At 60.1% G+C, this 17,322-nt stretch overlaps 1 protein-coding gene across 1 annotated transcript; it reads right to left on the minus strand.

The window, feature by feature from the left end:
- Positions 1 to 5,054: 5,054 nt before the first annotated feature.
- LFNG (LFNG O-fucosylpeptide 3-beta-N-acetylglucosaminyltransferase) lies at positions 5,055 to 17,093 on the minus strand. The gene is made up of 8 exons (XM_076350975.1): positions 16,667 to 17,093; positions 9,282 to 9,330; positions 8,255 to 8,354; positions 7,946 to 8,099; positions 7,754 to 7,839; positions 7,287 to 7,452; positions 6,911 to 6,996; positions 5,055 to 6,820 (listed from the first exon to the last, which is right to left on the minus strand). Exons 1-8 carry the CDS (start codon positions 17,066 to 17,068, stop codon positions 6,754 to 6,756), a joined length of 1,110 nt encoding a protein of 369 aa, XP_076207090.1. The 5' UTR covers positions 17,069 to 17,093; the 3' UTR covers positions 5,055 to 6,753.
- Between the last annotated feature and the right edge of the window lie 229 nt (positions 17,094 to 17,322).

The raw sequence follows: 17,322 nt of genomic DNA on the forward strand, positions 1-17,322 counted from the left end.
CAGACACCAGTTTTCCTCCCTTCACTAATAATTGACACATTTCCCTCCCCTCTTTTTTTTTTTCCCCCCTAAAGGAGGAACCCATGATTTCCATCTTCATCCCTGATCTGAGATGATTAAACCTGCTCTCTGGTGCAAAAGGGCTTGGGGAGCAGTCAAGGGAATCTGATGACATGAAGCCCCCATCAGAGTCAGCACGTAAATATTTTACCAGGATTATGGACTCCCACCAGGGGTGGGACCATGCAAAGGCCACCTGCCCGGTGACCTTTCCCAGTGCTTTCCAGCCAGCCGCCCCCAGGAGCCGCAGGCTTTGCTCACCCTGCTGCACCGCACCCTGTCCCAGCAGAAGCAGGGCAGGGCTCTCTCCTAAGTGATGCAGAGCTGGGATAAAACAGAGGGGAGGGTGAAGTATGTGTTTGAATAAACCTTGCCTTCTGATCAGCCTTCAGTAGTGGTCCGTTAGATCTCTGTCCTTGAAGATAAGGCAGGGAGGGATGCCCTGGGGAGATGCTTTCAAACATATTTGTTCCTGTGGTGTGCTGAGCTGTGCTAACAGGAGCATTGCCTCCGGGAGCTGTCAGTGGGTTGGCGGCTGGAAAACTGGCAGACAGAGCTGGTGGCTGCGGCGTGCTCGCTGGGATGCAGTCACTGACCAAATGCCCCCATCTCCTGTCACCTCTTGGGGTGGGAAATGGCACGTGCTACGGGTAATGTTTTCTGCTGAACGTGGCGCTGTGCATGCAGCATCTGCTGCTGGTGCTTGAAGCCTGGATCTGCCCGGCTTCTTCCATCAGATGCACTTGAGACCTGGAGTCACAGCTCTCCTTTGGTAGGGTCTCGTCAGGACTCTGCCTCCCCACGTGTCCGGAGAAGGCAGCAAGCAGCTGAAATTGCATCTCATCTCCTCTAACCCCTTCTGAAGCACCGCTGTCCCCAAGCAATGACCCCATCTCCCTGTCCCACTCTGTCGGACCATGTCTGCTTTCAGAAGGTCGTGGCCTCTCCTTGCACTGCGAGGGAGGCCAGGACAGATAGCTGAGCACCCGCTGGTCCATTAGCTTGAAAGAAAAGCCTAAACAGGGAGACTCAGATCTGTCTGACCGCATGGGGATGCTGAAGTCCTGTTCTTGGCAGTTGGAAGGGTTTGCAAGCAGAGGCAGCCACAGGAGCGGCGAGGGGAGAGATGCTGCCGCTGGCCCGGGGCCGTCCAGCCGTGCTGCAGCCGCAGGGCTCAGCAAGGCTCCTCCGCACCCCACGTTTGCAGCCCTGCCTGGACCAGCTCCGTGGGTCACAGCACCGCAGCGTAGAGGGACATGACCACCTGGCACGTTTGCCAGCAGCCTTCACCAGCTCAGGTAGCCGGGCAGGGAAGAAGGGTGGCCTGGCTGCAGCCACCTCAGGTCACAGGTCCAACCACCGCGACGGAGCAGCTGGTCACACTGCCGTGCCCTCGTGCCATTACGTTCAACACAATGGAGAAGGGATGGGCGGTGGCAGGAGCAGAAGGACTTTTCCTTCTGTGGCTGATGTCTCTATTGCTGCACGCGGGACTGCAGGGCGGTTTGCCTTGGCTGCAGGCAGGAAGGTCTTTGCCTGGAGCAGGCAGCATTTCTCACCATGACCTCAGCGAAAATCCCTGCTCAGGGATTTTTAATCCTTCCCCGGTCCGTGGAGGGGAGTGGGAGGAAGCACAGCTCCCTTCTCACTGCGAGGTGCTGCAGATGCTGGTGCTGGAGCCCTTCTCCCGCCCGCTTCCTCTTCCCACTAGCTGAGCACCACGGGACCTGGTGCTTACACCCCATGAATCACTTGGTCACTCATGATCCGCTCCAAATGCTGCTGCTCCAGGACCAGTGGAAGGCTGCTTGGGCAGGGAGCTGGCATGGCCCCCCCGCTCCCCAAGGAGTTTCCTAACACAACAGCCCCTCCTGTGTCCCTCTAAGTAAGGGGCCCCGACTCCTTGGGCTGATGTGGACGTGGTCAGAACATCACCCGACACTGACCACTGTGGTGCAACTGCTGCTTTCAGTCTCCTGCCCTCAGCAGGGACAGGCACAAACCTGGCACCATCCCCCCGGTGAAGCCACCCCCGTTTGGGGGGATGGAGGGGGACACATCCACTGAGGAGGAGGAAGGAGGGGTTGGGAGTGGGGCTGTGCAGCGGTGCCGCTGCTTCACGGGTCTTGTCCGGCAGCACCGTGGGAAGTGTTTCTAGCTGCTTTTAAGATGCTCAATTCATCTCTTCCTCTGCTCTTGCCTTGCCAAATGGCTACAGGAGCAGAGCTGGCCCCGCTGAGCGGCTGAGGCAGACCAGAAGCAGTGGGTGCTGCAAGTCCTGGGGCAGGCCAGGGGGAGGGAGTTGGTTTTGATCAATTCAAGGCTGGTCTTAAAAGTCAGGAAGAGAAAAATAAACTTTGGAGGGCTGGGGTGGTATTTCCTCTAACCATCTGCAAGTGATGCAGGAGTGGGAAATAGGAGGAAGGTGAAAAAATAAAGGGGGTGTGGGCAATGGCTGGGAGCTGCTTTGGGGGGGGGTGGGGGGGGCTGCCCTGCACACCCTGGCACTGCGTCTCGGCTGTCCTGCAGCCATCACTATCTGCCACAGGGCTTTGCAGCCCCTTGCTCTGAGACAGATGATGTTAGTGGGCGATTTAATGGCCTCCAGCTGCACAGAGGTGGTGGGGTGCAGCTCATGCCCCCGTGGGGACCCAGCGCTCTCCTCTCCCAGCATTGGGACTGGCGAGTCTCAAAGCTGCAGCTGGAGCGTTTTGTGCATTGCTCAGGCCCTGCGATTCGGCTGCTTTTATGTTTGTTTCCCACAAATATTCCAGTTTGCTGGGCCAGAGCGGCTGGAAGCGGCGCTTGGAGCTGATTCACACAAGTTTCGCTGTCTCCCAACACCCCCTCCCAGCCCGAGTCTCAAATATTTCTCACCACTGTCAGTGTCAGAATGGGTGTTTGTCCCATCGCCACGCAGACACAGCTGCCCAGTGAGAAGTCCCCACGCCACGAAGCTCCCGTGCTGCAGCTGGGCTGGGAACGCAGTGATTCACACAAAGTCCAGGATAGCAAGTGACCCAAATGCAAATTAAAACCAAAAAAAAAGGAGGTGGAGGAGCAACAAAAAGGACTAAAACAGCTTGTTACTCTCTGCTTTTGATGCCGCAACCACCCAGGGACCGGGAAAGCCTTTGGCCGGGCATGGTGCTGGAGTATCCCTTGGGCACGATGGTGTCAGCAACAGTGATCCCTACATAACAGCAGTGTCCCCATCAAGCCGGGCTTGTCCCCACCCCCCCCACCACACACCAGCACTCTCCAAAAGGTACAGCCGCCTTATCAGCTGCCACGAGCTGGCGAGAGTAAACAGGACATCCCACAACAGCGCCAGGGTGCAGATGAAAGCAGGCTGGCCTGATGAGCCCGCCAAGTATGCGAGAGCAGCAGGCTTTGCTTTTGTTTTCGTTTTGTTTATCAATGCATGTATTTATTTACTTTTCAGCCCACGAGTAGGGAGGGAGGAGGGAGAGGCTGGGAGCCTGGTGTGGGACAAACCGGAGGGCTGGTGAGCTGCCTTGCATCCGCTCCCGAAGGCTCGGTGGGATGTTTTAATTTTAATTTTTTTTTTTTTTTAAGCCCCCGCCAGGTGTTGCACCATGCCCAGCACCCTCCCAGCCTTTACCCCTGCCAAGGGGCTCCTGCTCCTTGCAGCAGAATCCCAGCCCCGTGCCACAGCCCCTGGCTCCCCGGTGCCTCAGTGGATGCTTAACACAAGATCTGGGCTGTTTTGCAGTAAACAGACCCCCCTGCACCCAACCCTGCCTGGGGCGAGATGGGTGCCATCCTGGCTGAATCTCCCCATCCCTCCCAAGGGGTGCCGAGGGAGGACCAGCCTGCAGAAAGGGTGACGGCACCGCTGCCGGGAAGCGCCCGCGCTGCTGAAACCACAGCCCCGTGAGCAATAGGAAAATACGCGGGCGAGCGGCGGGTGGCACAGCTTCCTGCGCCTGACGAAGTTCCCCTTCGCTGACCCCCACGCGGGGGTGGGGGGGGGCCGAGGGGCACCAAATCCTGCACCCACCACATGGTCCCTGGCCCCAATCAACGTGTGCTGGGGGAAGGCAGCATTGCTGTCCACCCTTCCTTTTCTCCAGGAAGCTTTTTGGGTACCTGTGGGGTTTTTTTGGGGGGCCAGGTCAGGGCAATGCTCGGTTCCCTGGGGTGGGAGCCAGAGCCGCTCCCCCCCCCCCCCCCCGCAGCAACCCAAGGGCTGCAGAGTTTGGGGGACTTTTGATTTTTGGGGCTGTCTGAAGGGTGTGTGGGTGTTGGGAGGAGGGGGGGGATGTTGCTTTAGCACACGCCGACTTCCTGCTAGGCTGTATTTTTAGCAAGGCCAACCCCTGATAACCGAGATTCAAGCGAAACTGTAAAGTAAGTGTGTGCCTCGAAAAGAAAAAAAAAAAAAGATGCCGGGTATGGAGGAAGGCGGGGGGAGGAGAGGATGGCGCAGGCAAAAGCTGGTACTGGTGGGGCACAAACAGGACTGGTTTCAGGAGGGGGGTAGATCTTACGCTGTCGCCACAGCCCATGAAACCTGGAGCTTGTTACTGGCAGGTGGGTGCTTAGTTTCGGCTAAAACGGTGGCAGAGGGCAAAGGGAGGGCTGGGAGGGAAGGGGCTCGGCCCCCCGCAGCCCCCAACCTTCCCACGCACACGCCTGCCCGCCGGCTGTTAACAGCACCCTGCTAACAACCGGCTCTCGCCTCTGCCACCTCCGCTCCCACCCCAGAGCCTGGGAAAAACCAGCCCCGAGGCGCCAAGCCCCGCCGGAGCCTTTTGGGGAGGGGACGGAGGAGAGGACCCTCGCACCCTGGGATGCAAATGGCCAGCAGATCCCGGTACCCGTGGGAAAAGAGAGGGATGCAGGCGCAACCCCTCCTCGGTGCATCCCCAGGTGCATCCCTGTGAGATTCATTAGAGGCGATAACATCCATGGGGGGAATGAGGGGTGTTCAGCGCAGCCCGTCCATAAAGAGACACCGGAGCCCAGGACCAGGTGACTCTGGTCAGCAAAAAAGCTGCTTTATTGGTGACAGCTCCCACGGGAACCCCGTGGCAGCGATCGGGTTCAAGTCCCTGAGAACACACTGTCCATGCTGGTTCCCCATCCCACATCTATTGCTTTAAACACATCCTAGTTACAAAAAGCACAGAGCGACATTCCAGATACTGGAACATATAAATTAAGGTAAGTGATAGTTACAAGACACGGCAATTTTTTTTTTTCTTTCTTAAACAGATTATCAGAAGGTTGGGGTTTTTTTTTCCGATCCACAGAAAATGTATAAAAAGCATTTTAAAATCTACATATTTCTCAATGTGTTTTTTGTTTTTTTTTTTTTAAAAAAAAGGCACAGTAAAAAAAATACTGGCACAATAACATATTTACAACGCACCCATTATGGGCTATTTTCACTCAGCTTCGGGTTGGAAACATTCAGCTCTGGCTCAGCCTGCTTACCCCAGGGGCACAGGGCTGGCGGCGGCAGGCAGGATGGCCACGGGGGGAGGGGACGCGGGGTCCCGCTCCCTCCCTGGCTAAATCCCTCCCCGGCTCCCGGCAGGTAGAGAGCAATGGCCGGGCTGGGAAACACTGCCTGCCCGCAGTGGGTGCCCACCTCTCGGGTGCTCCGGCCACCTCAACAGCACCCACAGCCAGGCCAGGGCTGGAGGATGCTCCGGCCCCATGGCGGGGGACACACACACACCCGTGTAGCCTCCAGCCGGACCTTGAAGTGCTCCTTTGCAAAGGTGCAGGGCTGCCCGCGCTCAGCCTGCCCGCACCTGCTGCCTGCGGCCAGCCCGTGAGCAGGCAGGGAGGCGGCACTGAAGGGAGACCCTGTACAAACACAGCGCCCATGCCGCACCGGTGGCTCCGGAAAAGCCCTCCTCCCGCCCCCCGTATTTATAGAAAGTCTTTACATTAGTCTCTATAAATAGTGCATAGATTGATGCTGCCGGCAACAGTTCAGCCAGATGGGGGGAGCTCCGGGAAAGAGAGCTAACGCCAACGCCGGCTCACAGCCCACCCTACCATCTCCCTCCAGTGCGGCCGTCGAGCACCCAGCAGCTTTGCAGCACCCTGGATCAGTGTTTGCCATGGCCGGGAGGCTTCCCCTGCCCGCCCTCTGCCTGCCCGCCGAGCCAGGGAGCAAAAGTCGCCAGTGACCCTTCATCCGAATCAGGAGCCGGAGCTTTGCTGCTGAGATTTTGGGGCTGGGAAAGAGGATGGGGTGGGTGAGGAGTTACAGGAGCGGGGTGGGGGTTAGAGGCGAGGGGGGGGAGGCACACACCAAAAAACTTAACATTTGAAAGGGAAAAAAAAAAGGAGAAGCAAGCCCGGGGGAGGCAGAGCCGCACAGCGCCTGCGGTCACTCCCCACGCATGGCGTGGGGCCCGCCAGCGCTGCGGGGGTGCCCAACGGTTAAGTGCTCAGGACCCATCCCTCTCCACTGTCCCGGCCGGAGCAGGCAGCGGGCATGGGCAGCCGGGCAGGCAGGGCAGGCAGGGCAGGGGACAAGGGGCCGCACAGCAGCCTTCAGTACACACACACTGTGCAATACCACAGCAACGACGTCTGTCCGTCCGTCCGCCTCACAGCGAGGCTGGACCGACACACCCGCACGCAGGTCCCGCACACCCGTCGGATACCGGGGAAATTCGGGACGAGGTTGGAGGGGACACGCGTCTCCTAGTAAACCACATTGGCGGGGCACCACGGCGTGTCAGGGTACAGCAGGCAGTGCACGGAGCGAAACCTGCGGAGGAGAGGAGTGATGCTGAGCACGGGGCGGTGGCGGCCCTGTGGCATCCCGGCTCAGAGGGGACAGGGTCCCCCCCCATCTCACCTGGATGGGTCCTCCTCGACAGAGAAGGCTCCTTTCATGTGGATGGAGTTGCGCTTGTTTTCAAACATGCCGTAGCTTAGTGTCACCTGGGGGGAAGAAACACAGGGGGGTCAAGCAGACGACGTGGCCACGAGGATCAAGCAGGGGCATGGGGGGGACTGCAAAATTCACCCCCTTTCCCACAGCCTCTGGTCACGCTCTGCATCACCCCACAGGGATGGGCTGATGGGGCTTTCCCCCTCCACTCATGTTTTGGAAGCACGTCAATCAATATCTTAGCTGTGATGCCCAATTTTTAGGTGACAACATGAAACCAAATGACGGTACTGTCCATCCCAACCCCTCCATCCACCCCAGGGCACCAGGACAGGGATACCTGTTTGTGGATCTCCGTCTTGGGCACCTGGTGGAGGTTCTCCAGGTGCGAGTGGAAGAGGTTGCTCCGGATGAGCTTCACCCCCAGTACAGACTCGATGATGTAGCCGATGGTGCAGTCGTCGGGCAGGCGGATCTTCTCCGCTGTGCTCATGAAGTGGCCCCCGCTGCGGGGAGACAGAGAGGAGCTGCAGAGGAGCAAAGCCTGGGGGGATGCAGGCACCCCATGGGGTCTGGGCTTGGCCAGTGGGTGCCCAGCTCTAGCTCTAATTAAAAGTCAGTTACACTTGGGGGAACTGAGATCCTTCCCAGATTGTTTTCAAGCCCCCTGCAGAATCCCCCACCAAGGCAAAGAGAGCAAGGTGGTAGGACACGGTCCAGCGCCCATCCCCAAAGATCTTGTTGCCACTCTGTGCCCCGCTGGGACCATGACGAGTCCGCACGGGAGAGCAACGCCTACGCTCTTACCTGGCCCACGGGCTCATCTTCAGTGCCAGCCCCCGGCTGATACAAAACCCCGCTCCGCCCGTGGCAAACCAGAAATGCACAGGGTGCTGCGAGAGAGGGGAAGCAATGGCAGTGAGGCCTCCTCCCGCCGACCGGGGAACAAACCCCAGCCCAAATTAAGCCAGCCCCAACCTCTCACCCGACCCCCCTCACCATCTTGTTCTCGCTGATCCTCTCCGTAGCCTGGATGGGCCGGTCCAGGCTGGGCTTCCCGATGTAGATGTCCTGCGTGTGGGGGTAGCTGGAGAGCAGCTTCACCAGCGTCCGCACGTTCACGTAGTTGTCATCGTCCACATGGCAGAACCACCTGTGGCGGCAGCAGTGTCACGCTGGGCTGGGGCAGCTCCCCAGACCCCGTGCTGAGATATGGCCCCAAAAATGTGAACGGCCTCTGCCTACGCTGTCGTGTTCCCCCCCCTCGCAGCCCCACCGTCCCCCATGGCAGCCCCGGGCGCTGCTTACTTTCTGCCGGACTCAATGAACTTGTCGTACTCCACGGCCATCTTGCAGGACAGGGCCTGGCGGCTGTGGGCGGCTGAGCAGTTGGTGTTGATGACGTTTCCTGCGGGAAGAGACGGGGGTCAAAGCCCGGTGCCGGGGTATCCCATACTCCCCTGCTTGCTCAAACAGCGATGCTTCACCACGCACATTCCAGGGGCACCAGGGGATGGAAACCCCATGGATGTCCCTGATGCTCGGTGGCCTCCATGCCACATTATTTTGGGCAACGAATGAATTTTTGGGGGAATGGCTTTTGGATCCACATGAGACAAGGGAAGGGAGCAAGGGGTGCGGATGCAGCAGATGCACCAGGGTTGAGCTGTATCCCGTGTGCTATGCATGATGCCGCCCTACATCACCTTGCCCATCCCGGGGCCATGTACCAGTCACCCCGGGAGCGAGGGGGTGTCCATGAGCCAGCTTCTCCACCCAGCAAATGATAGCCAAAATCGTGGCCTATTCCCACTGCCTTTTTCTGCAGCAGCCACCTGTTATTTGCTTGCCCAGCTCAAAGGCAATCGCTTCCCGGCCTGAAAAGGAGTCATTTGCATGGGGAGAATAGACCGAGCTGATCCTGGCCCCAGGGACCGGCTGCCAGGGAAATGCTCCCATGAAACCCTGGCCATGTTGCCCATCAATCCCAGTGAGCCCCAGGGACAAACTGGTGCAAAGGCACCCCACCCCGTTAGCGCGCTCCCCAGCAGCATCATACAGGAGGTGGGCTGGGCTGACTGGGAAGGAAACCCGTCCCCAGGTGGGGCTCCGGGGCAGAGGGTGCTTTAGGCACCATCAGTGAAACAAATTGTCTCGTTCTCAGCCGAGGTCCCTACGGCGAGGGCTCCTGAGGTTAGTGTCTAACCGGTGGCATTTTGACCATTTTTTCGGAATTCCTGGGGCAGGCTCCACGCCAGCCGTGCTCCCCAGGTGGGGGGTCCTCAGGGAACCTGGCCAGGTCTCGCATGCAAAGGGACAAGGGCCACAGACTCACGTGCTTGCTTCTTCAGCTCCTCATCCTCCCCGTCCGTGAAGATGAAGGTCTGAAAGAAAAGACGAAGCACCTTTGAGGACTGAGGAGTCGAGGCCACGCAGCTCTGGACACCACCCGGCACAGCTGGGCAGCACTGGGGATTGGTCCCACTGGGACGCTGGTGGTGACTTCTTCCTCCTCGCTAAAACCCAAAGCAGCACCAGAGAGCCAGGCAAGCCCATGACATGCTCAGTCTCAGACCAAGAAGGGTGCCAAGCCATTCTGGCAGGACACGGCACACAATGCTGTGCCTCACCGGGGTGCAAACCCCAGTCCCCTCCAGCACCCATGCTGAGCATCCCCATCCTCTCGCCTTTTCCATGGGGCAGCAGCAGGCAGGAGGATTTTGCGTGACGCAAGGGCCGTCCCGAGCACGAGGTGGGTGCACAGAGAGGAGCAGGTGACGAGGAGCGGGTGTGCAGCACGGCTCAATCTGAGCAGAGACTTCAGACTTTAGTCGGCATGGCCAGCACGTGCAGCCAGGGATGCCAAAGCAGCTGCCCGGCGCCTCTCCCTGCCCAGGCAGGTGTGTTTGCCCATGGTGCTGGCTGCCAACTGCGTCCCCACCTGTGTCAACAGCATGTGGCTATCCCCGGCCACTTGCACAACACCCCCACGGCTTCTCTCCGCTCCCTGTCCCTGCCCAGGGTGACTGAGCCGGTGCCGGTGGGTGCCTCTCGCCAGCCCCAAGGAGGGGACGGTCCCTCGCTGCCCCCCCCAGCATGGTCCCCGTGGTGCCAGGCAGAACCCTACCTCCTCCCTGGGCACCCAAGCTGCCCGCCCGGCCGCACTCCTCTATTTACACAGCTAATTCCTGGCATATGCCGCCCGGGAAGGAGGATTGGTGGGGGCTGCTGTTGGCCTGGGATTTGGGGAAGGGCGAGAAGCAGGAGGAGAAAGCAGGGGGTGGGAAAGGCATCGCAATCAATCAGCGGGCAGCAAACAAAGCTGGAGGAGAGAAACCACAACCAGCTGCCAAGCGCTATTAAAAACCAGACGTGCACAAAAGGGCAAAGAAAGAAAGACAAAAGGGCTGGGGGCGGGGGGGGGGAGAAGGCAGGAGGTGGTGGAGGGGGGACGATGGAGCCGGGAGTGCTGGGGATGATGAATTACAAGTCAGCTGGAAATTGGGTGCCACCCCGCAGCCGGCCGGCCCCGGGAATGCGCTGGGTTTTTGTGGTTTGTTAGAGGAGGTGGGTACAATAGCTGGGTTGACTTTACTCAGCAGAGGAGAGTTAAGCGGGCAGCGGCGGTCATTAGCATACAGCTGCACTGGTTAACCCGGCCGGCCGGTGTTTGCTCAGGTCCCGAGCGGGGAGGCTGGTGGGGAGAGCCCAGATCTGCAGGAAGGCTGAATGGGAGGGGAGGACGGCGCGCTCCTGGGGACAGGGCTACAAATGACCTTTTAGGCTTGAAAAGGAGAAAAGAAAAAGAAAAAAAAAAAAAAGGATGGAGGAGGTGGGAAGGCAAGTTCTCACAAATGCACAGCCCGCCACACAGCTCTGCTTTTGGGGAGGGACAGAGGTCAGCCCCCCGTAGGTCAGGAAGGCTGTGAGCAAAGGGTTAGGGGATGGGGGACCCTCTGGTGAGGAGGGGACAGCTGGGGGACAGGGACCTTAGCCCATTGGCTGCAGGGCCAAGGATGCCCATGGTCATTGTGGCCCTGGAACACGTGCCACTGCTGGGGTGGGACAGGGTCAGTGCTGCGCACAGAGGAGGAGGACATCACCCCCAACCAATGTGGGGTCCAGCCAGCATCTCGCTGCTGGTCCCCATTTCCCCCAGGTGTTCAGGGAGGGGTCAGGCAGCTGCTGGGGGTACGAGCTGACCCAGAGCAGGGGGAGACCATCCAAGGATGCTCAAGATGACCCCATCACAAGCCCTTTCTCATCCACCCCGAGACACGTGGTGCCCCGGTACCTCCCCCCCAAGGCTCCAGCCCTGCCTGGAGGGGGACAGGGGAGGCAGGGGACACACAACCTCTGCGCAGGCGAGACAGAAAATGTTTGCTTGATTAGCTCAGAAACGCCGTCCAGCAACTGTGCCCTCAGCCACTCCAAAAATAACCCTGCAACTAATCCCCCGGCTCAGCCGCTATAAATAGACCACAGGGACAATTGTTTATTACTCACCCGCACCGAAAGGCTTCATCCTAACGAGGCATCTTCCCTCTGGCCTCTCCTCATGTACATTCCCCTAATTTTCCTGGTGCGGGTGGACCAGGCGGCACCTTGGGGACCAGGATAGGGGCACGCAGCCCTGCAAGTCACCTCGCAGGGGCTACTGGGGCCTCGCAGGTTCCCCACCTCCCTCCCAGCCCCACCACAAAATACAATTAAAACTAAAAAAAAAATTAAAGCCTCTATTTTTTAATTAATTTGTCTGCATTTCGTAGGTGAGGGGTCTGTGCCCTTCCTGCTCAGCCCCCTTGCCCCGGGGCTGCAGGGGAGAGGAGCAGAGGTGCCAGCCGAGCCTGAGAGGGGACAGGCCAGGAAAGGATGGGGACAAGAAAACCCCATGTTGGCGTGACAAGAAAAAAACACAGATCAGCCTTCGGCATCCCCGATGCAGGGCATCGGGCATCAGGGCAGCGCCCGGATTTGCAGTGTGGTAAAGTGGGATGGGACATGGTAACTGAGCTGTCACCTACCAAGCCACCACCTCCAGAGCAGGGCCAGGCCCCCATCCCTCTCCCAGGCAGAAAGCACCCGAAGCCCTTACACCCACTCCCCTCTACCTCTCCCTGACTTGGCCCCCATGCCAGCCGTGGCACCGAGGGGTGCCAGGACCTCTTGGGCCCCCCCGCAGTAACTTTTCCTGCGGGGTGCAGGAGAGGAAGGGCCCGCTGCCCCCCCCAGCCCCTGCAGGAAACCTCATTGTTCTCAAAACTGCAGCTTCAAGAAACACAGGATGCCAAATCCCTCCCGAACAATAGCTGCCACCGCTCCATACAGCCCGGCACAATGCGTGGCCCCCGCATACAGGGACTGAGAGGCACCCAGGGTCCCTACGGCTGGGATGGGGTCAGCCCCCCAGCTGCCTGCAAGGAGCCAGGCAGCCGCTGGCAGCCCCCCACCTCCTCCTCGCCCTTGGGGAGGGCCCATTTCTTTTTTTTTTTTTTTTTTTTTCCCCTCCCCTTCATTTCTCCTTTTGTGGTGACTCATTTCCCCCTCCAACAACCGAGCTCGTGGGTCGCTCACAGCTGGGTGCTGGGCAAGGCATCCACCAGCCAGGGCCACCCCGGGGTCATCCTGTCTCCCTCTGCCCCCAGCTGTGCTGCCTGGCCGAGCGGTTCAGCCGGCTTCCCAGGGTGACACATGCTCAGCAGACCCCGCGCCTGCCGCCGTCCCCACCTTCCCCAGCAGCACACCCACCAAAAAGGGGAAGCTCGGCCAGGCAGGCACCCCCCGTGACCCTGCGGTGCACAAATCCTGCCCCCACGCCATGTCTCACTTCCCTGTGCTGGGAGAGGATGGAGCACCCTGGCACCCACCTACACAGCACCCGGGGGGGGGGGGGGGGAGGGCTGCACCCCCTTTCCTCCTAAGGACAAGGGGGAAGCAGCCACCCCGCTTGGGTGCAGGGGGAAGGAGGCAGCAAAGAGGTGCTTGGGGCGGGGGGGGGGGGGCCCTCAGCCTCCAGCTGGGCAAGGGGCTCTGGGGGGAGGCAAGGGTGCTGCCGGAGCAGGTCCCTGCCTAGCTTTGTGTCCCCCGCAGCAGATGTTTTCCCTCCAGCCTGCGGGGGTTAGGAGGGAAAATCCCCACCCTGCTTCAAGGGGTTGGGAGCAGCGCGATGGCGGCGTGCCTGTGATGGCAGTGTCCCCACTCCCGCATGGTGGTGGCTTTCCCCAGGACTTGGGGGGCGGGGGGGTGTCTGTGCTGGCACAGACACAGAGCTGGGACCCGCAGAGGCGGGATAGGGGCTTGCAAGGCCGCGGGCCCTTCCTTCCCCCTGCTCCTTTTGGCAAGAGGAAGAATCCTCCACTGTAATTTTAAATGCTATAATTTTTTAATAACCTCCTCACAAAACAATGAGCTCATTGTGCGGCGAGGGTCCCCCACCCTCCCGCCTGGCGCTCCACGCGCGCCGCTCACCAGCTCCAGGGCTTTTATGGACAAGGACAGCGGCATCGTTTGGGGCAGGCAATTAAGGGGCCCCCACCCCCAAAAACCACACAGGCTGCCCAAGGGGGCAGCAGGGAGGGACCCTCACACGTGAGCCGAGTTTAGCAGTGCTCAGCAGGCCGTGGCGCACAGCCCAGGACTGGGGGGAGCCAGCTGCACCGTGGAGCTGGTTTGGGATCAGCAGCCCCCCAGTCCCAGCCACTCCAGTGGGAGCCCAAGTCGGACACGCATGCCGGCATGCTCTGCCATGGCCACCCCAAGGATGGGGACCCTGGCCAAGGTGCTAGAGAAATCTGGGAGCCGCCATCGGAGGAGCATGCTCTCTGGAAGGCAAACCCATTCCCTCTGCCCTGAGAGCAGGAATTTTTCAAAGCCTGCAATTATCGTGCTGAGCTGGAGGAAGCCAGCGGATCCCACGCTGGCGGGACGGCAGCCCAGCCCAGACCCCTCGCGGGCACCGCGGCGTGTGCCGAGCCGCCTGGCCGCCTTTGGGGTGCCCCGGGGACATTTCTTATGCAACTCTGCCACTGCAAATCACCCGACTCAGCAGGAAACCAGTGGGTTTGGACTCCCTCCTGTCCACGATTTCTGCCTAATGGCCGTTTTCCTCTCCCCTCTCTTTTCTTTCAAGTGCAAAGTTTCCCCAGACTGGACTCCAGCATCCTAAGGATACTGAGACAGCTGGAAACTCTCCCCAAAGCAAGGAGGGGAAAACCCATAACTCTCCTCCAACAGCAGCTTGTTCAGCCTGGATTGTGCAAGCCGGGGAGCAGATTTAGAAGGGAATAGGGATCTGCCCTCCCCATGCAGAGAGAAGCAGGAAGGAGAAGGGGGTGCCTGTTGCAGGGTCTCTGAGGGGACAGAGGGCAGGAAACAGGGACTATTGTGGGCAGAACAAAGAGCAGACAAGGAAGGACACAATAGCTATTCCCCCTATCTGCCAGGGTCCAGCCTGGAGTTACCTGCTGGATTTAACCCCTTCCTGCCAGTGCCTGCATCCCTCCTCCCCAGAGAGCTGCCTGGCTAATGAACAGCCAAGATGGAGGTTGGGGTTTGATATGAGAGGAGGGTCAGGGGAAAGAGAGACATGGCATCGGGCATGGGGGATCCTCAGCCCTTGGGCAGGAACTTCCCTGCATCGGCGAGGCGGCACACAAGCCTGAGCGCCGTTAGCAAAACAAGAGCGAGAGAGGGACAGGATGAGCAGAGACGGGCCTGACTCAGACCAAGACAGACGTTTGAGCAGAGGCAGCACCCCGCTGTCACCACACCACCCTCCCAGGGCAGAAACCACACAGCCCCACCAGACAGGGAAGCAATGGAGAGGAGCTCCATGGCATCAATCCTGCACTCTGCAGGCAAAAAACCCAACTTGATGCCAAGTTTGGGGGAGCCCAGGGTGCCCCAAAGCTTCCCAGAGACAGCGGCCAGGTCAGCGTGGGAAGACTGGAGCCAATCACCACCGGCAGCACGGGTTCGTCCCCTCTGCCTCCATGTGTGCCCCCCCAGCCCTCACTTCGCTCCACAGGAGTTTGCACCACCTCCAGCTCTCTCGGCAGCTCCTTGTCCTCAAGTGCTGTACAAGAGCCGTCACTCAGCGGCTTGGCTTGTCAGGCGGGCACCTCGCCGGGCTGCGGCCCCCCTGGCTTCATGGCCCTCATCTCTAGGCAACCTGACCTGGACACTGCCGGCTCCGGCTCCCCCGTTCCCATGGAAAGTGCCACACAAGAGGCTGCGAAGCCTTTTCTCTGCGCCAGGAGAAAAGGGGCTTTGTTAGCTTGCCCAGGGGGACAGCGTGAGAGCCGAGCCTCGGGTCTCTGGGAATCCAAACGGACAAACGAAGCACAACAAAAAAAACCTAGAAGAAAGCCGGAGCTCATAAGAGGGAGAGAAAAAAAAGAGCAGCCATTCCCAGGATCATCTGTAGGTGCTCAAAGAGCGTTTCCCCCCACCACCACTTGCCACCCCCTCGCAGTGACAGCAGAGCATAAAAGAGGTTTCCATTAAATAACTGTACCAGGGAGAGATGGCAGAGCCACTGCCAAACCCAGGAAACCTGAGCAAAAAAAAAAAAAAAAGACAAGATTCACAGAGGGGGGGAAAAAAAGTAAGATAATACTTGGGGTAAGTTTCAGGAGCCAAGACCCCACAGGGTCCAGCAGACCTGGGTGAAGGAGGCAGGGCAGGTCAATCCCCCCTGCCTCCCCCCTCAGCCACTCCCAATTTCCAAAAAAAAAAAAAAAAAGCCAGAACAAAAACCAAACAAAAAACCAAACCAGTTTGCAAGCAAGAAACAGGATTCCAGGCCAGGAAGAAACACATGAAGACAGTAGGATGGAAAGGTTAGGACCAGGCATAACTTACTTGGGAAGCTGTCTAAGGATAGAAAAAAAAAAGTGTCTTAAGAGCAGATGGCAAGGCACATTTCCCAAGGAAACAGCTTCCCCCCCCCCCCCCTTTTCAATTTTGCTTCAGTACTTGAAGGACAGAGTAAGGGACTGCCAGGGTTCTGGGCAGGACATCAGTAAGGTCAGGGATCGGACTAGCTGCAACTGCCCCGGTGCAGGCGAGCCAGAGCAGACCTGCAAGAGCCCCCAGCCACTCCAGTCCTGCCTAGTTCCTGGCAAGGAGACCGAGAGCCTCGGCACGTCCTAGTGCTCTCCCAGCCCTGGGCTGCTAAACTGGGTGTCCCTTGGACAACTCAACTGCAGGCACCTCATGGGACCCTGCCAAACCTCACCCGCAGCCGGGCCCTGCAGCCCAGGACAGCACCCGCAGGGACCTGATCCCACATCAGGCACCAGGGGATTAGGCTGCATCCCTACACTGTGCCTCAGTTTCCCCAGTGGAAAGCAAGTCAGGGCAAGCTCTGCAACGGGAGCCGCTCAGCAGGAAGGACCCCAGAGCAGCATTTTGGGGGGCTGCTGAGTGCAAGGAACCCAGGTCAAGCTCCCTCCATCACTCACCCATCCCAAACTCACCCTGCAACACTGCATTTCACCCTCCCAAAACCACTGCTAGCTCCAGACAGCCTGGAAATAACCCCCTATTCAGCGATATGGGGGAGCAGAAAGGAGAGGTGGCACTTGCCAGGCCACAGCACCCCGCGGACCCCGCACGGTGGAGGGCCAGGATCGCGGCTGACACCCGTGGGCCGCAGCCTAGCCCGTGCCGCTCCGTCCCGGCCGGCGGCGGGGACCGTCCCCGTCCCCATCACCTTACCATGTCGCGGTTGCGAGAGATCCAGGTGTCGAGCAGCAGCTCCAGCCGCGCCTTGTGAAACTTCTTGGTGGTCTTGACGGCGATGAAGACATCGCGGGGGGAGATGTCCTCGGCCGGCGGCCGCGGGGGGCTCGGCGGAGCGGCGGGCAGCTCCCGCCGGGCTCGGCTCAGCCGCCCGAAGTAGTCGGCGAAGCTGCGAAGACCGGGGGGACCCTGCGCCGCCGGGGGGGCCACGGCCGCCGCCGCCGCCGCCCCCAGGCTCTGCAGAGCCCGCTGCGCCCCGCCGGCCTCCCCCCGGGCCAGCCCCGGCCTCCCCGGCGGCTCCACCATGAGCACCAGGAGGCAGGTGAACATGGAGCCCACGAGGGACAGGAGCAGTTTCCTCCCGCAGCTCTTCAGCATCCTCCCGCCGCTCCTCTCCGCGCCGCCGCCGCCGCCACCGGCCGCGCTCCGCCCGCCCCGCCACCGGCCCTCGCCGCGCCGCCGCCTTTAAACCGCCCCCGCCCCGCCCGGGGAGGGACGTACCCGGGGCCGCCCCCACGCGGGGCGTGGGCAGCGCGCGCCCGGCCCTGCCCGCGGCCCGCCCGCGGCCGCCCCGTCCCCCCGCGTCTTCCCCGCCGGCCCCCTACACGCGTCCTGCCCGCCCCTTGGCCCCG

Source organism: Aptenodytes patagonicus, chromosome 13, assembly GCF_965638725.1.
Source record: "Aptenodytes patagonicus chromosome 13, bAptPat1.pri.cur, whole genome shotgun sequence".
NCBI classification, from domain to species: domain Eukaryota; kingdom Metazoa; phylum Chordata; class Aves; order Sphenisciformes; family Spheniscidae; genus Aptenodytes; species Aptenodytes patagonicus.